The 26603-nt window shown below is 46.4% G+C and overlaps 2 protein-coding genes across 6 annotated transcripts in view; both read left to right on the top strand.

The window, feature by feature from the left end:
- The window catches only part of CPSF3 (cleavage and polyadenylation specific factor 3), a 91940-nt gene extending 79199 nt beyond the window's left edge, over positions 1-12741 (top strand). The window contains exons 14-18 of the mRNA XM_029595839.1: positions 5362-5456; positions 6913-7000; positions 7950-8019; positions 8608-8704; positions 12383-12741. Coding sequence (XP_029451699.1) covers positions 5362-5456; positions 6913-7000; positions 7950-8019; positions 8608-8704; positions 12383-12481 — 449 coding nt within the window. The 3' untranslated portion in view covers positions 12482-12741. The remainder of the gene's footprint in view (positions 1-5361; positions 5457-6912; positions 7001-7949; positions 8020-8607; positions 8705-12382) is intronic.
- A 1547-nt stretch (positions 12742-14288) lies between these two features.
- IAH1 (isoamyl acetate hydrolyzing esterase 1 (putative)) overlaps positions 14289-26603 on the top strand; it is a 31918-nt gene continuing 19603 nt past the window's right edge. Inside the window, exons 1-2 of one of the 5 annotated variants that reach the window (XM_029595845.1) lie at positions 14289-14313; positions 20208-20260. In XM_029595845.1, the coding sequence (XP_029451705.1) occupies positions 14311-14313; positions 20208-20260 (56 nt within the window). In that variant the 5' untranslated portion in view covers positions 14289-14310. Of the gene's footprint in view, positions 14314-14374; positions 14531-14846; positions 15525-15660; positions 15686-18166; positions 19286-20207; positions 20261-26603 lie in introns of those variants that run through there. The other 4 variants (XM_029595843.1, XM_029595844.1, XM_029595846.1 and 1 more) reach the window with 4 other exon arrangements.

The following is a 26603-nucleotide window of genomic DNA, read 5'->3' on the forward strand; positions in this document are numbered from 1 at the left end:
AAGATGTGCATGCATGCGTGTGTGTGTGTGTACACACAATCTTAGGATTATTGTTTCCCTGTACATACCAGGATCAGTCCAGACCGCTGGGTTATGCCTCCCTTCCAGCAGATGGAGTCAGGGAAAAGCTGAAAAGCACCCCCAGATAACCCAGTGTGCCACCTGTGATACTTCAGTATTTCTCTGACTCCTTCAGATGAAGGATGGCATAACCTTTGCAAAATTCTTTATTTCATTGATTAATAAGTGAAGGGGGTATCCTAACCTTAATACCTTTGACTAGATCAACTTGTAGTAAAAAAAAAAAAAAAAAGGGGAAACTGAGATCACTTTGTAATAGCAGGCAAGGCTAGGCTCCTGCCCTTGGCCTTAATACCCAGAGAATATTGACACAGCCTGGTGAGTTGGGGATTTACCAGTGGGCCAGTGTCCATCCCCCCCCCCCCCCCCCCCCCGCCAATTACAGTGCTAGAGACGTCTTAATTCCTCTGGTGGGAGCTACAAATTGCATATTAAGCCCAGGGACATACATTCCCCTGGTTGAGTACTCTGAAAAAAAAAAAAAATAAATGCATAAATAAAAGACAAAGGATAAGCCTTTTAAACAGAGCGAGCCTGCTGAAATCTCCCGGGGCTCCGGAGGGTGTGAATTGCTTCACTCAGCTGATTTTCTACTTATGGCTTAGATTGCCATGCTGCGAGGATCGCGATGTGCAGCGTGTGGAAAGCCAGCAGCGCGGCTCTCTCGCGAAGGCCTCTGCTCCCACTGTATCCTCGGGGGCGAGGGGCCTTTGCAGCTGCCGATTGCAGGGAAAAGATCAGCGTTGCCGCGATCATGCGGCTTAGGCCGCAGTCAGACAGTTCACAAGGAGAGGCCTGCCCCGTCCCCGACAAGCACGGGAACGGCGGCCATTTTGCCTGATTCGGGCCCCGATGCTGCGCAGGGCTCAGATGCTCAGGGGGAGGGGATTTCCCGCCAATTTCTCCGCCTACGTTAAGCCCCCAAAGGCCTCGCAATTTGGGACATGATTCTTCTTCTCCTGCCGTGCCTCCAGGGGGGCCCTTAAAGAGACAGCACCAATTTTCTTCTCAGTTTATTTTACTGCTTCATAAAGCTTATATGGAGGCTGAGGCAGACTTGGATGGGCAATATTCTCCTCTTGCTAAGATCCCCAGGCCTGCAGAGGATCAAGGGGCTTCTAGGACCCGGCCTTCCCGTCCCGCTCCTGACGCTGAACTACTGGTGCCTTCCACTCCTCTGGGGTCCGTGCTTCCAGACCCCTCCCCGATGGATACGAGCGATGATGTTGACAATGCCACTCCAGTGGAGGGGGATGATCCGTGGGTGCTCCGGTTATTTCGTAAGGAGAAGCTAGACCCTTTGATTCCTCATGTGCTACAATTGTGACGGATCCTTCTTCAGGGGATCCTGTTTTGTCGGGCCTGCGGGCCCGACAAAACAGAACTTTTGCTTTCCACCCGATGCTTTTACAGCTTATGACCTGGGAATGGAATGTACCTGAAGCCACCCTAAGGGTTAGTAGGGCCATGGAAAAACTTTACCCGCTGCCAGACAAGTTCTTGGATCTTCTCAAGATCCCTAAGATGGACACGGCCATGTCTGCCATCACCAAGCGCACCACGGTTCCGGTAACAGGAGGAGCAGCTCTCATGGACCTCCAGGATAAAAAGCTGGAGGTTCTACTCAAGCAGATATTTGAAGTATCGGCCCTCGGAGTTAGGGTGGCCGTCTGTAGTAGTCTCAATCAGAGAGCTACCCTTAGATGGGTTCAGCAATTACTCACAACTCAAGAGCTCCCTCCAGCGGAGGCAGAACAGGCCGACCGCATGGAAGCGGCGGTTGCTTATACAGCGGACGCTTTGTACGATCTTCTTCGTACTTCTGTGCGCACGATGTCCTCAGCAGTTTCGGCAAGGAGGCTTCTTTGGCTCCACAATTGGTCGGCTGATGTCTCTTCTAAATCTCAGTTGGGCGCCTTTCCGTTTAAAGGAAAGCTATTATTTGGAGATGATCTGGAACAACTGGTTAAGTCCTTAGGGAACAATAAGGTTTACAAGCTCCCAGAGGACAAGCCAAGGCCGTCTCGCCCTTTTGGTGCGACCTGGGGTCGTTTTTGGGGTCCATGCTGTTTTCGTACGGATAGTGGCTCGTCTTTTGCCCCTTGGCAGTCGTCGGCAAGGTCTCAGGCTTGGGCTCATTCTTTTCGTGGTAGATGGCCTCAGCACAACGGATCCTCCCAAGGAGTTTCCTCCAACAAGGTTCCCAATGAAGGTGCACGGCCCATTCCTCCGTTCCCGAGATCGGGGGTAGTCTCTCCCTGTTTCGCGAGGAATGGGTCAAGATTACTTCGGACCAGTGGGTTCTAGTTATCATAGAACATGGTTACACTTTGGATTTTGCTCGCCTGCTTCAGGATCTGTACCTGGTGTCTCCTTGCTGGTCTCAGGCAAAGCAACAGGTCATATTCCAAACCCTGTCTCGGCCAAGGCTCTGGGAGCGGTTATTCCGGTGCCACCAAACAAATGTCGGACCGGCAGGTACTCCATTTAGTTCGGAGTCCCCAAGAAGTATGGCTCCTTCCGGCCGATATTGGACTTAAAAAAGGTCAACAGAGCACTACGGGTCCCTCATTTTCGAATGGATATGTTGAGGTCCGTCTTTGCGGCCGTTCACAAAGGCAAATTTTTGGCTTCTTTGGATCTGACGGAGGCTTACCTTCACATAGGAATCCAAGAGCATCATCGAAGGTTTCTGCGGTTTATAGTCTTGAGCGAGCATTACCAGTTTCGTGCACTGCCATTCAGTTTAGCAACGGCTCCCCGCGTCTTCACCAAGGTGATGGTGGTTGCAGCAGGAGGGGATCTGAGTTCATCCCTATCTGGATGACTGGCTCATTCAGGCGAAATCTGAAGAGCTCTGCAAGGTGGTGGTGCAGTCGGTTTTGCATCACCTCCATTCGCTCAGATGGGTTGTCAGTTTCTCCAAGAGAAAATTGGTACCGTCCCAGGTGTTGGAATTTCTGGGAGCACAGTTCGATATGTCTGTGGGCAAGGTTTTCCTGCCTCGGGAGAGGATGGGCAAACTGTCTCAGGTTCGACGTCTTTTGGCCCTTCCGTTGCCCAAGGTATGGGACTATTTGCAAATTCTTGGTTCTATGGCGTCTACTCAGGAGTTGGTTCCCTGGGCGTTTGCTCATATGAGGCCTTTGCAGAGGGTGTTGCTTTTCTGTTGGGATCCCAAGTCCGAGGAGTTCCACTTGCCCTTGCACCTTCTGGATCCAGCCAGGGCCAATCTAGAATGGTGGTTGATCCCCGATCACTTACAGCAGGGAATGGATCTAGAGAATCCACAGTGGATGATCGTGACAATGGATGCTAGCCTTTCCGGTTGGGGGGCAGTCTGTCAGTCACGATCAGCACAAGGTCAATGGACAGCGCAGGAGTCCAAGTGGTCCATAAATCGGTTGGAGACAAGGGCAGTTCATTTAGCGTTGAGCCTTTTCTCCCGCTAATCCAGCATCATTCGGTAAGCATCCTATCCGACAATGCAACAACCGTGGCTTACATAAATCATCAAGGGGGAACAAAGAGTCAGCTGGTGGCCACAGAGGCGGACAAGTTGATGGTCTGGGCAGAACACAATCTGCTCCGGTTGGCGGCGACACACGTAGCTGAAGTGGACAACGTCCAGGCAGATTTTCTCAGTCGACAAAGGCTAGATCCCGGCGCATGGGAACTGTCCGAGGAGGCGATGCGGCTCTTGACTCGCCGGTGGGGAGTCCCCAGCTGGATTTGATGGCGACTCAGCTGAACGCGAAAGCGGCTCGTTTCTTCAGTTGCAGAAGGGAGCACGGGTTGGAAGGGGTGGATGCCCTGGTCCTTCCGTGGCCTCATGACGCGCTTCTCTGTGTTTCCTCCTTGGCCGTTGGTGGGGAAGGTCTTAAGGCGAATAGTCCCACCAGGGACCGGTTATTCTCATAGCTCCGGAGTGGCCGCAGAGGCCGTGGTTCGCAGACCTGATCAACTTGGTGGTAGACGGTCCCTTGCGTCTCGGTCACCTACCGAATTTACTCTGACAGGGTCCAGTATTTTTCGATCAGGCGGCTCGCTTTTGTCGAGCGGCTTGGCTTATGAGAGGAGACAGTTGAGAAAGAAGGGCTATCCGGATGCGGTGATTACACTCTACTACGCGCACGAAAGACCTCTACTTCTCTCACCTGCGTTCAGGTGTGGAAGGTTTTCGATTCCTGGTGCAGTGGGTTGAAGGTGTCCCCGCGCCAGGCCACTATTGTGCACATTCTCGCAAGAAGTCTTAAAGAAAGGACTGGTGTATAGCTCGCTTCAGGTTCAGATAGCGGCGTTAGGCTGTTTAAGAGGAAAAGTTGATGGTACATCCATTGCAGGTCATCCGGATATGGCATGTTTTTTGAAGGGAGCCAAACATTTACACCCGCCGGTGCATGCAGTGTGTCCTTTGTGGAGTTTAAATTTGGTTCTCTATGGGCTCTGAGGTACTCCCTTTGAGCCTATCAAGCGGGCTATGTTGAAAGATTTAACACTCAAGGCGGTGTTCCTCGTGGCTATCTGTTTGGCCAGACGAATATCGGAGATTCAAGCATTGTCCTGCAGTGAACCATTCTTGTGAATCTCGTACTCTGGGGTTTCGCTTCAGAAGGTGCCTTCTTTTCTGCCGATTTTCACGTAAATCAGTCAGTTGAGTTACCAGCTTTTCCAGATTTGAATAGGAATTCTCCTCAGGCTCAGGATTTGAGGAGACTGGACGTCCGCAGGATAATTCTGTGGTACTTGGAAGTGACTAATGCTTTTCGATTGTCAGATCATCTTTTTGTCTTATGGAGCGGTCCTAAGAAAGGGTGTAAGGCTTTGTTGGTTTTGTTTTTTCTCTCTGCAGTTTTTAGACTAATCTGAAGATTTTCAAGCAAGCTTATCCATGGAAGCATTTCAATCCGTACTCTTGTCCTGAACATAGTTTTCACAGGTTATTGTTCAGCTAAATTCTCTTGATCTAGTCATTGGTTGTTTAAATTTACTTCATTCTGCTTTGATATTGGTTATACTGAAGGATCGCAGGTAGCACACCGGGTTATCTGGGGGTGCTTTTCAGCTTTTCCCTGACTCCATCTGCTGGAAGGGAGGCATAACCCAGCGGTCTGGACTGATCCTTGGTACTACAGGAACGAAAATTAGCAGGTAAGAACCAATTTTCCTGTATTTCTTGGTGTTAGAGGATAGAAACAAGACTGAAGGTTTGTAAGCTGAGACGGACTTCTGTTAGAAGGGGCAGGGCACTGTGGTAACTTGGTGTTTGGTTTTCCCCAGGTGATGTAGAGGAAATAGATTTGCAAGAGAGGAAGGCCTTAAAGGTTTTCAAAAGTATCACAGTGCTGCAAGAGCCGGGCATGATAATACTAGAGGTGAGTGGGTGTTGGGGAAGCATCCATTTCCCAAAGTTTCTCCCAAAATGACTACTGACATCTGAAAAAGGGACCCATAAGGTTTGGAAAGTCCATGCACATCAATATTGTTAGATAGTTGGTTGAGTGGTTGTTTCACTCACATTTATACCTGCCTCTCCAGCAGAGGGCTCTGGGCAGATTCCTTACTTTGCTTCAACAAAAAAGAAATGGAACTTGCAAAGAATCCTGTTTCCTCCAGGATCAGTATCTGCACAATACCATTAAGTAATCCATTGCAGTTTGCAAGTAAGAGCAAACATTGCCTGAAACAGTGAGAAACATCAGAAATTAAACAGAAAGTAAAATAGAAAAGGAGATGGATGCAAATATTCTGACTGGCAGCTGAATGATCTGAGATCTCTGGTTAGTAGTGCTTCCTTATGTTGATATGAAAGAAGCCTTCACCAGGCTGTGTGGCTTCTCTTTCTGTATGTTCAGCACAAAGAACTTCTTCAAGACTAGAGAACAAAGATGGGACTTTACTGTGTTATTTGGTTATATCCCCCTGTGCTGCAGGGGTCCCCAAATCAGGTCAGCCAAGGCCTTTTTCCTGGCCCACCTAACTTTACTTAAAAAAAAAAAAAAAATCACGTGGCCTGGTCAGGAGCATTGGAGTACATTAAAAAAAAAAACAAAAACCTAAAAAAATACTTGTCACTGAATAAAACAATTGTCGCCCAGGCAAGTGCATTCATGTAGTCAGCATTGGGGGGGTGGGGGGGAGAACCGCCACTGTTTGAACAACATCTACAGGAGCCCTCCACAGCTGGTGCACTAACTGTGGGGACCTCCACGGCAGGCATGTCGTTGGCAGATGGCCCAATAAAATCTCCTATGTCATGTGGCCTGATAATCCTGTGGCAGCAGTGAATGCTGCAGTGCTTGGTGGGATTCCCAGATGAGGAAAGCTCATGCAGCCAGTACTGCAGTGTTAGCTGGATGGTGCGACCGGTAAAACTGCAGAGGAACACGGTGCATAAAAGGCAGGCTGCAGGCAAGGAGAAGGCCGGAGTTGGAGCACAAAAGAGAATGCTGCAGGAAACATGAGTGGGGGAGAGTGCACTAACCAAAAACACCCCTGCTTCCCTAGAGGAGGCAGAAGGCAGGATTCCTGGGGGGTGTGAGAAGAAATTTTATTACTAATGCTATCTGCCACACCTATGGGAATCCTAACCCTGATACTCCCTTTCCCAGCATTTCACATCATCGAAGGGGCCAGGCATGTCTCCCTCAGCAGACTCCAAGGGGATCAGCCTTCTTGCTGATTTTGAAGTGTGCTATGTGGCCCTCGGCACAGAGTTTAGGGGACTCCTGCCCTAGTAGCTGAATCTTGCTTTTTGTGTCCACAGATGATCATGTTTGCTTGCTAATCCATTTGCTATTTGAGTAGCTTACCTTTTCCTCCTCTTCCCAGTGGGTGGCAAATCCTTCCAATGATATGTATGCAGATACAGTGACGACAATTATCCTGGAAGCCCAGTCAAACCCTAAAATACAGAAAGGTAAAATCTGTCATTTCCACATACATTATTTTATTGAGTGTAGCTTGATTTCTGTGGATCAGGAGCAGCTAAAACAAAGAGTGACCTGAAAGCAGTGAACAGCAACAAAGATTATTAGAATCTCTGCCTCACCATACAGTGTTACTACATAAAAGAGTGCTTTAGAATCCATGTCACTTTTGGCTCTTTAGGTAAGTTTCTCAGTTGCATTTATGAGAGGCATATCTTTGAATCCCTTTCAGCTGGGTGCTCTACAAACCCTCCAGTTCATCTTTGCAGCTATTCAGCAAATAATAAACATGTAACCATTTAAAAACAATCAAGAAGTGGCTAAGGGCATGCACCCACAGAAAGGATGTATTTGTCCTAAAAACGAAGTGCCGCTCTTCTGTGGTAACTCTTACTTGGTGTCAGGCCTGTTCATTATAAAATAACAAAAAGCAAATGCCTGCTTTTCCATCCCAGCAGTGAGTTTTCAGTACAAGCCTCTTAGGGAAAGGCGATCTGTGAGACCATAAATAATCTTGGGTTGGTTGCTTATGCTTTCCATAGTGTGGCAACACTGGAGACCCTCACATACTTGACTAAGAGCTGCAGTTTGCTTTGAACATTAAATGAGGAAAAAGAATACTCTGGGAATTTACTAGCAGTGATGTTCTCTGTGTGGCATAAGTATCCCCCCGTCCTCTCTGTGCCAGGTAACTAGCTGATGCTGTTCCTGGGAGTAACAAGAAATAGATCTACTTTATGGGATCTTCCAGGTGACCCAGACTGGCCACTGTTGGAGACAAGATGCTAGGCTCACCTGACCCAGCATGGCATTTCTTATGTTCATTGTGTGTGGCGTGAGTGGGCCTGCCACTTTCTTTTCAGAGATGCACACCAGCTTAGAGGTATGTGTATAGATTTACCTTAACCATGATAACTGATTGACTTCTCTTCCTTTCAGGCATTTCCTACAGTATTGCTAAGGAAGTTGATTTGGAGATGTACAGTAAGAGACTGGAGATTATGTTTCAGTAAGTTGCTACATTCTTGGACCAAGATTATCAAATTGAACAAATAGTATTGTTGATAAGATGAAAACTGAAAATCAAGTTGTATAGTGTGACATAAGACTGAGAGTGGGTGTGCAGTCCAGTGGGCTTTGTGCCATGACATATATACTCCCTGCAGAGTTCGGCAGCTCAGACACTGCCCCCTGAATTTCTGGGAGCAGCCATGCTTGGGATAGTGGCAGATCACCTTGTGGTACTGAGGAAAATCCAGTACTGAGCAACTGAATGTTTTAAGGTCTGTGTCGCTTAAATATTCTGACTGTAGAGAGACAACTATACTGTAGGTCAAATAAAAAGTCCACAGTATTTAAAAAAAAAAAATGTAACAATGTAAGCAATAAAATGTACATACTTAGGACAATAAAGGAAACCATCGTAAGACCCGGAGAAGTATTTTAGTTATGAAATGGGCAAGTTTGGTATTTTGAGGAGTCTGGCAGTAAATATTGCTAGCTCATTCTTAAAGCTACTTTATTTCTTGAGAGCTCCCTCATTTGTTCTTGACATGAAAACAGCAGAATTACCTAATAGCAAATTTTCTTTTTCTAGGGACATTTTTGGGGAGGATTGTGTAAGCTCAAAAGATGGCTCTGTTCTGACAGTGACAGTGGATGGAAAAAGTGCCAACTTCTCAGTGGATACAAGGGTACGTGTGGTAATAAAAATAAATAAATAAAAGGATGCTCTAAAGGGAAAGAGGAGAGCTCTGAAACTGTTGTCGGCTCTTAAACTCACTTTCCCTGTACGTACCCGGATCAGTCCAGACTGTGGGTTGAGCCTCCTTTCCAGCAGGTGGAGACAGACTAAAACTTGAAGGATATCCTATATGAGGACAGAGCCTATCCTGTAACCCTTCAGTATTCGTCTGTCTCCAGCAGGTGTTAGCAGCTCACCCTTCATTCTCTGCTTTAGGCTAGTCAGCCTTTCTTTCTTCTTTCCTCACGGATCAAGCAAGTACTTACTCTTATTTTCTGTCGTAGTAAAGGAACTTTTTCTTTAGTGATTTTTTTCTTTTCTCCTGTGGGAGACTGTTCCATCTCTCGGCTCTTGCCGGTCTCAGGGGGGCTTTGCCCCTTGTGCGCTGCATAGCCTGAGTTCGTTCCGCTTCCAGGTGTGTGAACCGGGTCTCGTCTCTCCCCCCTCTGGCTGCCGAGAGGGTTTAGAACCCACTGCTGCGATCAGTTTAAAAAAAAAAAAAAAAGTGAATAATTATTTAGGAATTTTCACTTTTATTATAAGTTGCAGGTATTCCCCTACCTCTAACTTATCTGCAGCAGTAGACCAGTATTTTTTTCTTTTGCTGGTCTCAGGAGGCTTGAACCGGCAGCCAGACAGGCAGGAGTCGGCAGGATTCCCCCCTGCTTCACTCCTGGCCTCCAGGCTGTCAATCAAACTTTTTTTCTGCAGCCTTTTTTTCTTCAGAGCGGCTCTCTCTTTGCTGCGGCAGGCAGCCTGCCTCTCTGCCTCTCCTCTGCCAGCCCCCGTCGAGTTTTTTGCGTGGGGGCTTCCTCTATGCCTCCATGCCGGGTGGGGAAGGTTCCTCCTCTGCAGGGAAGGCAAATTTAGCCCGGGAATCGACTCCCCAAAGCTTGGCCAGGCCGTTCCAGGGTCGGAAAAACACGGGAACGGCGGCCATTTTGGATTTTTTATCAGCTCCGTTTTCGGAGCTCCCTGGGGCTGGGGGGGCCGATTTTTTTGCAGCTCCCCCCCTCCCCGATTTGAGCCCCCCAGCCCCCCAGGAAAGGTTTTGTCACCCCCTCGCCTCCCCCTTACCCTCCCTCACCTGGGATAATTTTGGGCTCCTTTTTTATGGGCATTTTCCCTCCTCCTGCGTAATTCCCCTTTCGCGAGCAGGCAGGAGGGAGGTGGAAGGTGTCGTTCCCCCCCCCCCCCCCTCCCCCGGGACAAACAATATTCCAAAACAAAAAAAAAAAATTTTTAAATAATATAATGAAATCCCATTTTCCCACTCCGTGCCGCTGGCAGTCGGCCGGCTACAGAGCCCCTGGGTCCCTGGGGGCGCGGGTGGTCCCGGTGGTGCCCCCCTTCCTGACCCCCCAGCGGATCCGGTACTCCCGGATCCTATAGCCACTCCGGTCGCGTAAGCTCCCTTCCTCTCCTGATGCTCCGGTCCGGGCGGGATTCCGGTTTTCGTCAGCCGCCTTCCCCCTCCTCCCAAGCCCAAACAGTTGCGCCTGAGGCATTGGCAGGCTCCCCGGCCGGGCCGTGCCCTGGACAAGCTTCCCTTCCTGGGGGCATGCTTAGTTTATAGGACTGAGAAAAGGAAAGGTTATGCTTGGCTGGCAGGAGATGTATCTTGGGCAAACAGAAATGTAATAGTTCACCAAAGGAGTGGCAGATGGGCATGGGAACAGTGATGGAGATGGGAGGTATTTACGGAAAAGATTAAGGGTGGTTTAAATAAGGTGAAGCATTTTTGGAAGCCGGTATTAAGGTTCTTGAATGGTCAGATGTAGTTCATTTAGAAGCTGCAAATGTATTGCCTTCGCTTCTTTTGTAGAGATTGGATAGCAGAGAGAGTTGGGGATTGGGTTAGGATAAAGGAGGGAGAATATAGGGATGAAGGGGTTCTTTCTGCTGGGGACAGGGAAGGGGTAGTTTGGATATATTGTACTGTGAAATATTGTATAGATAGTTCTGTTTAAAATGTTCTCGACTGCATGCCAAAATTTTAAAATGCAAGTTTAAAAAAAATGTATATGCTAGGCCTAGAGGAAATGTGGAATAGGGAAGATATGATAGAAACATTTAAATACCTCCAAGGTATCAATGCACAGAAGGCGGGCCTATTTCAGGAGAAAAGAGGCTATGGGACGAGGATGAAAAGGGGGATAGACTCAGGAGTAATCCAAGGATATATTTCTTTACAGAAAGGGTGATGGATGCATGGAACAGCCTCCCAGTGGAGGTGGTGGAGACAAAGAAAAATCCAAATTCATGGGCTAAGCACAGGGACCTCTGAGGGAGTGGTAGGGATCGTAGAGCTGAGCAGTTGTGTGGCTGGGCAGATTAGATAGATGCATGGTGGCAAAAAAAAACAAACCTATAAGGCCTATGTTTCTTTTTCAGTGAATACTGAGCAAAACTATTTGTTTAACATTTCTGCTCTTATTGTCACACACCACATCATTGTCCTTTTCACCTCAATCTTGCAATCCCATCTCTGTATGTCATCTTTTCACTCTCACATCAGAAAAGGTTACTTTGTTTTACTATATTAGCTATTTTTAGCTCCATTTATGTCTTTGCTACCTTCCCTTCTTACCTCAGCTTTTCCTATCTTCCTCATTTTGAAATCCCTTTTGAATGCTAATATTTTGGCCTTATCTTTTCAGCCACATTTTTTGAAAAACATAGTGGAGTTTTTTGCTTTCCTTACTTCTGTTTACTTTGCCCATGCAATTGCTTTTTCAGTTTTACCCATTGTTCTTATCTACTTCACCTAGATATTTCCATCCTGCCTCTGCCTCCCCAAGGTATTCCCCAACTTAATAAAGTTGTATGACTCGTTTCGGTCTTTATTTTTACATTAAACCACATTGGTGATCATTGGAGCTCAGATCACCACCTCTTACTTGGACATTAGAAACATTTTACCCATTTGTAAGTGTCATCCAATATTACTCCTTCCCTTGCAGGTTCCTCTACCATTTGTCTGAAGAGAGCCCCTTAAAGGGAGAACTTGAAATTTCTGATTCTGCAGTAGGATGTGCCCGTCAGCATGTGGCATACTGCCCCCTTTATTGTGGTTTTATATATGACTTAGTCCAAATCTCTTTCCAGCTCTTCTGCCTATGCTGGTCTGTAGGTTGCAAGGGAGTCAAATGAAAGAGCCATTTCCCCTTTCCATGATAACCCACAGTGCTGCCCCCTTTATTCAGAGCTCCCACATCTGTTTCTTTCATTTTTATTTATTTATTTTTTAGCATAAAATGCTGCCTTTTACGCCTTTCTGCCTAGCCTATCTTTCCTGAACAGACCACAGACTGGTATGGCCAGTCTCTGGGACAGCAACAACATTAAAATTGCCGGCCATAATTAAAAAACACTGAATTATAGCCACCTTGGTTTCTAGCTAAAAATAATGAATTATAAAAGAAAATCCAGCCATTATAAAGCCCCAAAGAAACAGTTTTGCAGGGTAAAAATGAGAGCCTACATTCATGCACAGGAATAAAGCATGTGCCATGTTGTAGGTTCTTGGCTCTGTTGGCTCAGTACGGTTTCTCTTACTGGTTTGGTGAACACTACCATGCATGACTATGGGACTGCTGTCAGATAATAAATGTCTGTGGCTTTTCAGACTGTTGAACATGAAGAAGGAATTGATGAAGATGAAACGCTACGGGAGATGGTGGAGTTAGCTGCACAGAGACTTTACGAAGCCATGGATCAAGCGTAATGAGCTCAGCATGGGGAATGCCAAGGTGGCATACTGAATGCAGGGGGCTGAGCTGCTTTTGTGATTGTAAATTTTTTCTGAATTATGTACATTTTTACAAAAATGATTGCCAAACTGTTACTGGCCATAGTAATACCATGTTTGTTTTTTGTAATGGTGAAGTTATTTTATTATATATGGCTTGTGTTGTGTATCATCATCACATTTGTATAACTCAAGGCAAAAATGTTCAAAAATAAACTTTTCTTGAGTTATCCTTAGTTTCTCTCTCATTTTTTTTTTCACGTACCATGAAGCCATCAAAATGGTTAGAATTATGTCAGTATTCTGTTCTTTGGGGTAATTATGTCATACAGAATAAGACTTGTGTAAAATCATTTAATAGGACCAGGAGGCACTCCAAGACATTAGCAAGTAGCTCATTTAAAACAAATTGAAGAAAATTATTTTTCACTCAGCGCATAGTTACGCTCTGTAATTCATTGCCAGAGGATGTGGTTACAGCAGTTAATGTAACTGGGTTTAAAAAAAAAGTTTGGATAAGTTCCTAGAGGAAAAAATCCATAAACTGCTAGTAATTAATAAGCAATAGTAGCTTGAGATCTATTTAATGTTTGGGTAATTGCCAGGTACTTGTGACTTGAATTGGCCCCTGTTGGAAACAGAATTTTGGTCTGACCCAGTATGGCATATCTTATGTTCTTAAGATTCTTAGCCGAGCTCATAAACAAAGGCATCTCTCCTAGCTTCTCTACTGTTCCATCCTTTAGCATATTACGGGCATTTTTCCAGTCTGAGCCAATCCTACTTGAAGGAACTTTTTTAAATGAATTAATTCTGTTGCTTGCATTGAAAAACCTTGGTTTTTACATGCTTTTAACATGATTCAGTGTTTTAAGGTCAGACTATGCTGTGCTATCTTGTAACACAAGGCAGGGTTTGGGTGTGGTGGACTCATGTGCAATTCCTGGACACAGCCAGGTCCTGCAACTTACAACCAAAGCTTTGACTAGGTACCAGTGGCATAGCCATGGGTGAGCTCTGGCCTGCGCACTTTGGCTCAGGCCCACCCACAGAGTTACCCAGCACCTGAGAAAAGAGGCCTGACACAGGGCCATGGCAAAATTCATCCTGTGGGGCCTGAGGCCTGACCTTTGCAGGGCCCTCAGGAAGCTCATCCTGTGCAGCTGGATGCCTGAGAAGAAGCCCAACTCTCACAAGGCCATCTCAGGTAAAAGTGTGTGGAAATGGGAACCTGTGCATGAAAGCCTGCATTTGAGAGTGGGAACATGAGTGGAAGCCTGTAATAAATATAAAATAAATTAACATAGATTAATAAGGTATGTTTAATGCTGATCAGTGCTTGAAATAATAGAATTAAAATATTTTAAAGCATCATTCATGATTGAACAACTTGGAAATCCGTTGTCAGATGCACGCTAAGGCATTTACTGGTAAGCATTGACAAACAGTAGGGCTTAGCCTTGTATGTCAACTGCCCACCCTTGTTAACATTGGTCCCCCCCCCCCAAAAAAAAATTCATTTATGGCTACGCCACTGTCTATTTCACTATAATAATAATTCTTGATTAACAAATGACAGCTTTCTATCCTTCTCCAAGTAGCTCTCTAATCGAGGGTGTTGCAGCTCTTCCAATTTTAGCGGCTCGGGCAGGCATAGTGCACGCAGTTCCCGGGCACGTGGCTAGGCTCGCGCCCACCCACCAATGCAGCGGTCTTCTTTGATTTGGGCGTCGTGCTACTCCTCTGTCCCTCCCCATCCGCAGGCGTTAAAACACTGAATATTTACTCCGTATGGTATTTACTCGATGGTATTAGTTTGCTTTTTTTTTTTTTTTTCCGTCGCCGCCCGCGTTAGCTTTTTTTTTTTTTGTTGCCCGCGTTAAAGAGGGCCGCCGGCCTTTCTTTCGGGCGGAAGTGAGGTCTGCGGGATACGGGAAACCCTTGAGCTCAGCCTGCCCCGGTGTCCGGTGTGTGAGGATGATCGCCTGGCCCAGGATCGTGCTCTTCGGAGACTCCATTACGCAGGTGGCCCCTCCGGGTGATCAGTTTTATGCCGGAGTGATAGGGGGTGGGGGTGCGGCACAGGCTTGTTGGCTCCGGTTTGTCTGACATATCTCTGCTAGGTCCCTCCCTGTTAGCTAGAAAACAAAATATATTTACAGCATATTTGTTTTTTTCAGTTTCACCAGCCGGAGCTGCGTTTTCTCCTGGGGGAAGGGCAGGGAGGACAAACTGGTTACGTGGAGTTCACTGACGTGGTCAATACAACTGCATAAACGTGCTTTAGTCGATCTGTGTGTGGTAGGCACCAGCTCTACTGCTCCTTCCCTTTTTTTTTTTTATGGACACCCATTTCACTGTTGTCATGTGCACAGCCGGACTCGCTATGCTGAGATTGATTCCCCCTTTATGATTCAAGATCTAGTTCCTCACTCCTGGCAGAGCCTGATTCCCCCCCCGAGACAAGCCCCGCCACTCATAACGTTTTTAACGATTTGGAATTATTTTTTACGAACAAGGTTGGGGTTTTTTGACAATTGCACATCTTGCTGTGGAGTTAAAGTGCATAATGCGCTTCTACTTTTAGGAAGAGGCTTTGCAGTGCTTAAGAAACATGCAGGCTATTTCTGGTAGTAGGTATTTCTGTGCTATTTCTGGAAGTGGAAGGCGAGGAGGTGCAAAAGTGCCTTAAAGCAAATTGAAATCCCTTTACGACGCGGGTACTTTTACCAACAGAAGGGAAAGAATTTTCTGTTGCCAATTTTACCTGGGCAAAATTATTTGAAAATTGCTCAAGTTGTTCATAGAGGGGGCCAAAATCATAGCTGGAAGATGCAGGTTGTTTCTTGTTGGGAAGAGCAAGCCATGATGTCAAATTTGTCAATATAAATTCTGATCACTTATTCCCTACATACACGTGGTTTAATGAAGGGAACTCAACATGGTTTTTGCAAAAGGAAATCTTGCCTTATCAGTTTACAAGATTTTTTTTAAGGTGTAAATGAACATGCAGATAAAGGTAAGCTGGTTGATAACAGTGTATTTTGATTTTCAGAAGGCATTTGACAAAGATCCTCATAAGAGATTCCTCAGGAAATTGGGAGGTCGTGGGATTGGAGGCAGTGGCCTTTGTCAATTGGTTACCAAATATAAAACAGGAAACAGAGATAGGAATACATGGTCAGTTTTCCAAATGGAGAAAGGTAATTCGGGGAGTGCCCCAGGGGTCTGGAGTGGGACTTGTGCTAATTAGCATATTCATAAATGATCCAGAGCAAGGAACAGTGGAGCAGTAGCCTGGTAGTTAGGGCAGTGAACTATGAGCTAGGTGACAAAGGTTCAAGTCCCACTGTCGCTCCTTGTGACCTTGGGCAAGTCACTTTGTCCCACCTTTGCCTCAGGTACAAACTTAGAAACCATCCAGGGATAGGGAAATACCCACAGTGCCTGAATGTAATCCGCTTTGAAGTGCTGAAAAAAGTGGAATATAAAAATCTAAATAAATAATCTAAATAAAATTTAAACAATGAGTAAGGTGACCAGATTTCAGATGAGACAAAATTGTTTTGAGTTGTTACATTCAACACAAAACTAACTGTGAAGACCTATCATAAGTTACTCCATATCATTAATCATTGTTAAAAATTGTGCTTTATTGATTAATTTCAACACTGTTTTATGATTATGAGACAAAGACCTCAGAACTGGCAAAAAGAGGTCTAAATGACCGCTGATTTTATAGCCGGTAAGTTCAATCACTGGTCTTTATTGTCTCCTTTTTTTCTTTGAAATCTTTGGCTCGGTGTGTGGCAGGGGTGGTCAAAAAGGCAAATAGAATGTTAGGAGTTATTTGGAAAGGAATAGAGAGCAAAAGTGAGAATATCGTGATGCCTTTGTATGGATCTGTGGTGCAACTGCACCTTGAGCATTGTCTGGTTGCCCCATCTCTAAAAAGACATAGTGGACATAGAAAAGGTACAAAGAAGGGCGAGAAAAATAAGGGAAATGGAAAAGTACCCTTATTGAGAAAGGCTAAATAGATTAAGACTCTTTAGTTTGGAGAAGAGACGACTGAGATTTATAAAATCATAAGAGGAGTGGCTCTGGTAAATGGGGAATGGTTATCTGCTTGCAGATTCCATCTTTTTTCGATTACTTTTGAATGCGTTAGCAAACTTACGGGCCGAATCAGCCCGTCAACGGGTTTGACAGCGACACTCAATTTTGCCAGCGTCTGTTCTCGAGCCCGCTGACAGCCACGGGTTCAGAAACCGGACGCCGGCAAAATTGAGCGTCTGATTTTCGACCCACGGGTGACTTCAAATTTTTTTTTTTTTTTTTTACTTTTGGTAACTTTCGGGACCTCCGACTTAATATCGCCATGATATTAAGTCGGAGGGTGCACAGTAAAGCAGTTTTTACTAGGGATGTGAATCGTGTCCTCGATCGTCTTAACGATCGATTTCGGCTGGGAGGGGGAGGGAATCATATTGTTGCCGTTTGGGGGGGTAAAATATCGTGAAAAATCGTGAAAATCGTTAAAAAAATCGAAAAATCGAAAAAACCGGCACATTAAAACCCCCTAAAACCCACCCCCGACCCTTTAAATTAAATCCCCCACCCCCAAATAACTTAAATAACCTGCAGGTCCAGCGGCGGTCCGGAACGGCAGCGGTCCGGAACGGGCTCCTGCTCCTGCATCTTGTCGTCTTCGGCCGGCGCCATTTTCCAAAATGGCGCCGAAAAATGGCGGCGGCCATAGACGAAAAAGATTGGACGGCAGGAGGTCCTTCCGGACCCCCGCTGGACTTTTGGCAAGTCTCGTGGGGGTCAGGAGGCCCCCCACAAGCTGGCCAAAAGTTCCTGGAGGTCCAGCGGGGGTCAGGGAGCGATTTCCCGCCGCGAATCGTTTTCGTACGGAAAATGGCGCCGGCAGGAGATCGACTGCAGGAGGTCGTTCAGCGAGGGTTCCGGCGCCTCACTGAACGACCTCCTGCAGTCGATCTCCTGCCGGCGCCATTTTCCGTACGAAAACGATTCGCGGCGGGAAATCGCTCCCTGACCCCCGCTGGACCTCCAGGAACTTTTGGCCAGCTTGTGGGGGGCCTCCTGACCCCCACGAGACTTGCCAAAAGTCCAGCGGGGGTCCGGAAGGACCTCCTGCCGTCCAATCTTTTTCGTCTATGGCCGCCGCCATTTTTCGGCGCCATTTTGGAAAATGGCGCCGGCCGAAGACGACAAGATGCAGGAGCAGGAGCCCGTTCCGGACCGCTGCCGTTCCGGACCGCCGCTGGACCCGCAGGTTATTTGTTATTTGGGGGGGGTTCGGGAGGGTGGGGGATTTAATTTAAAGGGTCGGGGGTGGGTTTTAGGGGGTTTTAGTGTGCCGGCTCACGATTCTAACGATTTATAACGATAAATCGTTAGAATCTGTATTGTATTGTGTTCCATAACGGTTTAAGACGATATTAAAATTATCGGACGATAATTTTAATCGTCCTAAAACGATTCACATCCCTAGTTTTTACTGCTTTTCTGTGCCCTTTCCCTGTGCCTGAAGAAATTAGCGCCTACCTTTGGGTAGGCGCTAATTTCTGAAAGTAAAATGTGCGGCTTGGTTGCACATTTTCCTTTCTGAATCGCGTGGGAATACCTAATAGGGCCATCAACGAGTATTTGCATGTTGCGAGCGCTATTAGGTTCGGGGGGGTTGGACGTGCGTTTTCGGCCCCTTACCAAGTAAGGGGTAACGCTTGCACATCAAAAACACGCGTCCAGTCGAGGGTTAACTGTGCGCTCCGTCGGAGTGCACCGTACTGTATCGGCCCGAATAGAAATGGAGAAACTCATGAAGCTTCTGGGGCTTGTGGGGTAGGCTTATTCAGAATATCACCAAATCACATTAGACACTATTTTTCTCCTTTTTCGTACAAGCACATGGAAAATTAAAAGTGTAAATTTATTTTTTTGATACCTGTATAACTGTTTGTAACATGAAAGTTGTATTTTGACCTAGTGATTGTATGTAAAACTTACTGATTAGTAAGTGACAAATCTTAACATAAAAGGGATTATTGTAATTGTTTGCATAGGAATTCATATTTAATGGTACAATAAGTATTTCCTTGTCCCCAGGGGGGTTTGCAATGTAAGCTTGTACCTGAGGCCATGGAGAGTGCTGTGGCTTGTCCAAAGGCGCAAGGATTTTGAACCCTTGCTTTTCTGCTTTATAGCCTGCTTCCTAAGCAATAGGCTTCCACTTAGCCAGAAAAAAAAACTTGCAGTATGAAATTTACCCACAGCTGACTGGTTCAATTTTGTCTTGGCAAATCGTAGCCCATACAAAAAGAGATGGCACTGGGGATGGTTAAACTTTGACCAGTCAGTGCTGATATTCAGTGCTGGTTGGCTAAAGTTATCCGCATAACTCCGGTCAGCCAAATAGATTGTCTAACATTAACGGGCCAGGGTTGGTCTGAACGGCTCAATATATGTGGCCTGGTGGCAGCATCTCCTCATGTGTGTGACCCAGCAGCATGGGGCTGACTGGGGCTGCACCTCCTCCAGGTGACAAGGGAGGGCAATGGCTCCACTTGGACTCTGGCTGGCCGCAGCAGCATTTTTCTCACCCTAAGCTCGGGTTGGTTTATTTAATTTACTTATTTAAAATCATTTTTATCCCACGCCCTCCAATGTTTGAGCCGGGTTATGGTGGCAGCGGCTCTTGTTGGGCGTTTTGGAGCTCCATCACATCAGGTTTATCCACCTGCCAAGAACAAGGTATGATCTGCTTCCATCCTTCAGCAGAGCAGCCCTGTGCAGCATCTGCTCGGACATTGCTGGGAGCAATCTCGAGGCACTTTGTCCGGTTAATGTTCTCCGTACATGGCCGGCTGAATATCGGCCTCATATGTTAATCAGTGCGTGTGAAAGGAGTGATGTTTTATTGTGTGTGTTATAGCAGGGAGATCAAACCGATCCTTGAGGGGCCCTCCAATCCAGTGGGGTTTTCAGGATATCCCTAATGAATATGCATGAGAAATATTTGCATACATGATAGTGCATGTAAATAGATCTCCTGAAAAACCTAGCTGGTTGGGGGAGCCATAAGGGCCGGTTTGAGCACCCCTGTGTTAAAGGATCCTTCTCGACATGGCTACAGCTTCCATTTGATGTATTTTTTTGGAGGAAGGACCTGACTTCTTTGACTCTCCACTCCAGATGTATTTTTGAGACCTGCAGTGCTGTCTGGAAATGAAAGGTGTTCAGGACCTACTTTAGACCAATGACAGTCTCTGAGTCACTTTAATGCTTTCATGTACACTTTGAAGTGTCGAAATGCAGAATATAAAAATCTAAATAAATAAAAAATAGAATGCTGTTTCCCTAGTTACAATTACTGTCTTGCTACTTTACATCCTTAAACAAGCATTTCAGTCTTTCAAATTTCAGTCTGCCCAGTTCGAGTGCTGCTACTTATGCTACCAGTAATCAACCCAGATCACTCGCCCAACAGTAGAATTGAATAGCCCCCAGACAATAGGACCTGAGGTTTTCATAGCCTTCAAGAGTATATAGTGCTGTACTAGTGCTTTCTAAAAGCATTGACACAGCTCAGGGCAGGAGACTGTTGGTTTTCAGGAAAGCATAGAGGGAGATGAAGTTGTAATTGTTTGGATTATTTTTTTGTGGTTCTTTTTAGTTTGCCTTTGAAGCAGACGGATGGGGAGCAATGCTTGCTGATAAGATGGTCAGGTGAGTCGTGGTGGGGGAGGGGGGGTAAAGTGATAATTAAAAGTGTATTACAAGGTGACTCCTGGTGCTGAAGCCCAAAAGAGGCTGGTTCTGACCGACATCGCAGCCCAGAGGAGGATGAAATTGCTGGGCCAAAAAAATTAAAGAAATAGCTGACCCATAGCTTATTTCAGCAGTAGTTATTAGGTAAAGAAATATACAAGTAGCACAGTCCCATTAAATGTCACAGCTGTTGGGCCTGTTCTGTTCTCGATTGGTATTAAGACGTATGTGTTCCATATTTTGTTCATTGGAATATAAAATTAGTTTTACGCCTACAGAGGTGAAGGGAAAGCTTGGAAAAACTGCTTTTGGCTTGGCTGAGGCACAAAGGGGGTTGGTATAAGTATCCAGAAGAAGTTTTTCAGCTGTCTGGTTGGGCAGCATGGATGTTCTGACAGTCCACACTTTGTAAAAAAAAAAAAAAAAAAAGTGTTCAGAGACGGACAACTGCCTCGGCACATTGCTCACCCAATATAAACATTTACTGGCAAGTGACCAGAAGAGCTCCAGGGAAGCAAACTCTGTGCACAGCTACAGGAGCGCATATGCCAGCTCTCTGCAATCCCTCGGAAACCCTAGGAGAAACGTGTCACAGGTTACTGCAGATGCAGAGCCACATGCACATAATGGAACTGATGTAATAAAGTGTGCTGAAGCTGCATTTTCCCACGCAAAACCCTATACGGGGATGAAATGTTTTTTTGCGTGGGGGAAAAGCGCGTAAATGCGCTTACTGACCTGTGGTTTTTCCTGCGCAAATGCAAGCTAATGGCATGCACAGGAGGCAATGAGCTAATCATAGGCAACGCAGGGAGCTGCGCTAATGCTAGTGCAGGTTTTTTACCGCCACGGTCAGGGCACGAGTTAAGTGTCAGCGCTGATTCGGGGGGCCATTTTATTCCATTGTTTGCATTGATGTGGTGTGGTTGTGTGTCCCTGCAGCTCTGATGTGATTTATATGATGGAGATTTCGGATTGTGTGCAGTTGTTCCTGATGCTGTGGTATATACCATGCTTGCTAATACAGCAGCACTGCTTTTCCCGCTCTTAAAAGACCTGCCATTCCCTGTACATACCTGGATCAGTCCAGACTCCTGGGTTCTGTCCACTCACCAGCAGATGGAGGCAGAAAAATTTCCAACTGACTCCGCCCCTTCCGTGAGGTGCACCTACAGTAGGTCAGTATTTTTCTGCCTCCAGCAGATGGAGGTGCAAAACCTACAGTCAGGATTTTAGTCAGTTAGTTTTGAAAAATACAGACAAAATAGATATTTTTGTTCATAAAATTTATCTTTTTCTTTAAATATTTCTTATTTTATTTTACTTTAAAAAAAAAAAAAAAAAAGGATGTTTTTTTTTCTGGAAGCAGGGCAAGCGGAGACTAGCCTCCCAGGGAGTTGGCAGGTCCTGAGGGGACCATTCTCCTTGGTATTTGAGGCTTTTGGCTTTAGGGGTTGAAAACTCTTGGCTTCAGTTTGCTGCAGCTTTTGGGGTGATACCGGGGAGCCCGGTTCACTCACCCTGTGGAGCAGAGGACCCAGCTTCTTTCAGGTCGTATAAAAAAAAATGTTATTTATAGACTTTTTACTTTGCTGGTCGGACTCCCCGTTACCTCTTTAGCTGCTTTGGGCGGTCCACAGGCTTTTTTCTTTCACTTTCATTTTCTCCTCAGCCGGCTCATTTTTTTTTTTTTTTCACAAATGCCACGTGGTCCGGCCAGCCCCTGAAGAACTTCAGGGGCAGCTGGGGGTGTTATTTCTTCCTCGCTCCGCTCTGTAAGACCGGGACACCTGGTTCTTTCTGCTGCAGCCTCCTTCCCATTTCCTGCTTCATCTGAAGCTATTTCTGGCTCTGTTCACGCTGCTTTGCTCGCAGCGGAGGGGGGAGGGGTTTCTCCTCCTGCTCTTTCACCACAGCAGTTAGCCTCTGAGAGAGGTGATTGTTTTGATAATTCAGCTGCTGCTGCTGAGGGGACTTCAGACTCCTACTCTTCATTTTCTTCTGACTTTATTATGTTTTTACATAAAGCCTATAAGGCCAGAAAGTCCTCAAAAAAGAATTCTGAGGGGATTTCTTTTTCAGTACCATTGTCTCATAAAGCAGCTTCTAAACAGAACAAATCCTTGTGGGGGATGGATGTTCCAAAGCTTAAATGCTCTCTTAGGACACCAATGTCTTGGCCCTTACCTGACACTTCTTCTGACACCTCAGAGTCAGACCAGGGGGACCCAAGCGACATTCCTACTCAGGACCCTGATTCTGCTGCTGGTCAAGATCCCTTGCCCTCTCAGGGTCCTCATGTGCTCGAAGGCAATGATCCTAAGGTGGTCTGCCTCTTGAGGAAGGATGAGCTTCTTCCTCTCATTCCTGCTATTCTTGAGGAGTTGGGAATTGATTCCCTGCCAGAGGATTCTCGTATGGGTTCAATTGACCCTGTCTTGTTTGGCCTTCGTGGTCCTACTCGGTCTTTTCCTTTTCATCTTTCAGTCACAGACTTATTATTTCGCAAATGGGACACCCCTGACTTGGGATTAAAGGTCAGCAAGGCCATGGATAAGCCATATCCTCTGCCTGATGATGCTTTGGACCTTTTGCTTGTTCCCAAGGTTGATGCAGTGGGCTCTGCTGTTACCAAAAAGACTACAATCCCAGTTACTGGTACTACAGCTCTCAAAGATCTTCAGGATTGAAAGCTAGAGGTTCAACTTAAAAAGATATTTTAAGTTTCGGCTCTTGGAGTCCAAGCTGCTATGTGCAGTAGTTTTGCTTTAAGAGCAGGACTCCGCTGGGTTCAGCTCCTGCAGAATAATTCTTCTCTTTCTGAGTCTGAGGCTATTCAAGCTGGGCTTTTGGAAGCCACTGTTGCTTACAGTGCTGAACCTCTTTATGATTTGTTACGTACCTCAGCCAGATTAATGGTTTCGGCTGTCTCTGCCCGCAGACTTCTCTGGTTATGGCACTGGTCTGCGGATGTCTCTTCAAAAGCTCAATTGGGATCTTTACCCTTTAAAGGGTAAACTTCTCTTTGGAAAGGATCTTGAGGACTTGATTCATTCCTTAGGAGAAAATAAGGTACATCGTCTGCCTGAGGATAGGCCCAGGACAAGGGGATCGTTATCTTCCAGATCCCGCTCTTCAGGTTCTTCTTTTCGGCAGCAGCCTGCTAGACAGCAATCTTGGCCTCAGTCCTTTCGAGGACGTCATTATGGGAGACCTGGTCCCTCCCAGTCCTCTGGTGGAGCGAAAACTTCTCAATGAGATGAAGCCAGTCTGTTCCTTGGTTCCGGTAGTGGGAAACAGATTGTCTCTCTCTATTTTGAGGAGTGGGCCAAAAAAACATCAGATCAGTGGGTCATTACTGTGATAAAACAAGGTTACGCCTTAGATTTTGTACGGTGCCCTCGCGACCGTTTTCTCGTCTCTCCATGTTCTTATACTCAAAAGTGTCAGGCAGTGCGGGACACCTTACATCGTCTAAGAGAGCTCGGGGCCATTGTGCTGGTACCTCCATTGGAGCGACGAAAGGGCTGTTATTCCATCTACTTCGTCGTACCCAAAAAAGACGGCACATTTCATCCCATTCTGGACCTAAAAAGAGTCAATCGATGTCTGAGAATCCCAAGGGTTCGCATGGAAACCTTAAGAGCGGTCCTGGCATCCGTTCACAAAGGCGAGTTCCTAGCTTCTTTGGACCTGACCGAGGCATATCTTCACATAGGAATTCGATCCGACCATCAGAAGTTCCTGTGGTTCTCAATTCTGGGGGACCACTTTCAATTTTGTGCTCTTCCTTTCGGTTTCGCCACGGCACCCAGGACCTTTACCAAAATAATGATTGTAGTAGCCGCACAGCTCTGAAAAGAGAGATTCTTTGTTCATCCCTACCTAGACGATTGGCTCATTTGAGCAAAGTCGGAACATCTGTCACTTGACTGTGTCTCGAGTTCTTCAGCTTCTGCAGTCATTGGGCTGGGTTGTCAACCCGGCAAAGAGCCACATAGTACCATCCCAGTCCTTGGAGTTTCTGGGAGCCCTGTTCAACACCCGGCGGGGGAAAGTTTTTTGTCACGGAACAACAGATCATCAAACTACAGTGTCGGATTCGGGTCTTGTTGTCCAAGTCTCCTCCCAGAGTCTGGCATTACCTACAAGTTCTAGGCTCCATGGCCTCCAATTGGACTTAGTTCCGTGGGCATTTTCTCATTTGAGACCACTTCAGTCAGCATTGCTCTCCCGCTGAAATCTGGTGTCTGAGCAGTTTCATCTTCATCTTCCCCTTCCTTTTCCTCTTTCAGACTCTGCTCGTTCCAGTCTTGATTGGTGGTTCCTATTGCAGAATTTGCATCGTGGAGTGGACCTAGAGGCTCCAGTTTGGACAGTAGTCATGACGGATGCCAGTCTGTCCGGCTGGGGGGCAGTTTGTCTCGACAGGTCTGTTCAGGGGCAGTGGTCGCCAGAGGAATCTTGTTGGTCAATCAGTCGTTTGGAGACCAGAGGGGTGAGACTAGCCTTACAGGCCTTTCTACCACTTCTTCAGGGGAAGTCAGTCAGAATCCTTTCCGACAATGCAACTACAGTGGCTTATATCAAACGCCAAGGGGGAACCAAGAGCTAATCGGTCGTGTGAGAGGCTTAGCTGTTGATAGCATGGGCGGAACAACATCTCCTTCACATTGCAGTGTCTCACATCGCCGGGCTCGACAACGTTCAAGCAGACTTTTTCAGTCGTCATCGTCTAGATCCCGGGGAGTGCGAACTTTCCGAGCAGGCGTTTCATCTCATATGCGAAAAGTGGTTCACGCCGAGCATAGACCTGATGGCAACGTTCCAGAACTCCAAGGCTCCACGCTTCTTCAGTCGACGTCAAGAGCCAGGGGCAGAAGGAATCGATACCTTGGTTCTTTCCTGGCCAATGAACATTCTGCTTTATGTGTTTCCTCCTTGGCCTCTCCGGCAGAATTCTTCGGCGCATAGAATCTCATCCCTCGGAGGTGATTCTGGTAGCTCCGGAATGGCTAAGACATCCTTGGTTTGCAGACTTTGTCAACCTCATAGTGGATGGTCCGCTTCGCTTTTGGAACCTTCCGAATCTTCTCTGCCAAGGTCCCGTTTGTTTGGAAGAGGTATATCGCTTCTCTAGCGGCATGGCTTTTGAAAGGCGGCGCTTGAAAAATAAGGGTTATTCTGATGCGGTGGTTGCTACTCTTCTCAGGTCAAGAAAAACCTCTACTTCCCTGGCTTATGTCAGGGTTTGGGGAGTTTTCGAATCCTGGTGTGAGGAGAATCAGGTGGTTCCTACTCAGGCTTTGATTCCTCACATTTTCTCTTTTTTGCAGGCTGGTCTGGCTAAGAGCTTATCTTGCAGCTCTCTCAGGGTACAGGTGGCAGCTCTAGGTTGCTTCCGTGGGAAGATAAAAGGAGCTACCCTGGCATCCCATCCTGATGTGGCTCGTTTTCTTCAGGGGGCAAAACACATGCGTCCTCCTTTCAAAAATCCTTGCCCTTCATGGAGTTTAAATTTGGTTCTTAAAGCTCTTTGTGCTGCGCCCTTTGAGCCTCTAGAGAGGGCTACTCTTAAAAACCTTACCTTAAAGGTGATTTTTCTGGTGGCTATTTCTTCAGCCCGTAGGATTTCTGAGCTTCAGGCTTTATCTTGTAGAGAACCATTTTTAAGAATTACAGATTCTGGAGTTTCTTTGAGGACTCTTCTGTCCTTTCTTCCAAAGTTGGTTTCTTCTTTTCACTTGAATAGGTCGATTGATCTGCCATCTTTTCCTGATTCACAGCCTTCGGATCCTCAGTCTAGAGATTTGAGAAAGCTAGATATGCGGCACTCTCTATTGCGTTATCTCGAGGTCATTAATAGTTTCCGCATGTCGGACCATCTTTTTGTGCTCTGGAGCGGTCCTAAGAGAGGGCACAAAGCATCTAGGGCTACTATAGCCCGATGACTAAAAGAAGCTATTGGTTCGGCATACTTCATGGTCGGTCGCTTCCGTCTGGTCTTCGTGCTCATTCTACTCTGTCTCAAGCAACTTCCTGGGTGGAGTGTCAGCAAGTATCTCCGCATGAGATTTGTAGGGCCGCGACTTGGAAGTCTTTACATACTTTTGCTAGACATTATCGCCTGGATGTTCAGGCTCCAGGATCTGGGGGTTTCGGTGATGCGGTGATCCGAGCCGGACTCTCAGGGTCCCACCCTAGGTAAAGGAGCTCTGGTACATCCCAGGAGTCTGGACTGATCCGGGTATGTACAGGGAAAGGGAAAATTGGTTCTTACCTGCTAATTTTCGTTCCTATA

The sequence above is a fragment of the Rhinatrema bivittatum genome, chromosome 3 (genome assembly GCF_901001135.1).
Source record: "Rhinatrema bivittatum chromosome 3, aRhiBiv1.1, whole genome shotgun sequence".
Lineage (NCBI taxonomy): Eukaryota > Metazoa > Chordata > Amphibia > Gymnophiona > Rhinatrematidae > Rhinatrema > Rhinatrema bivittatum.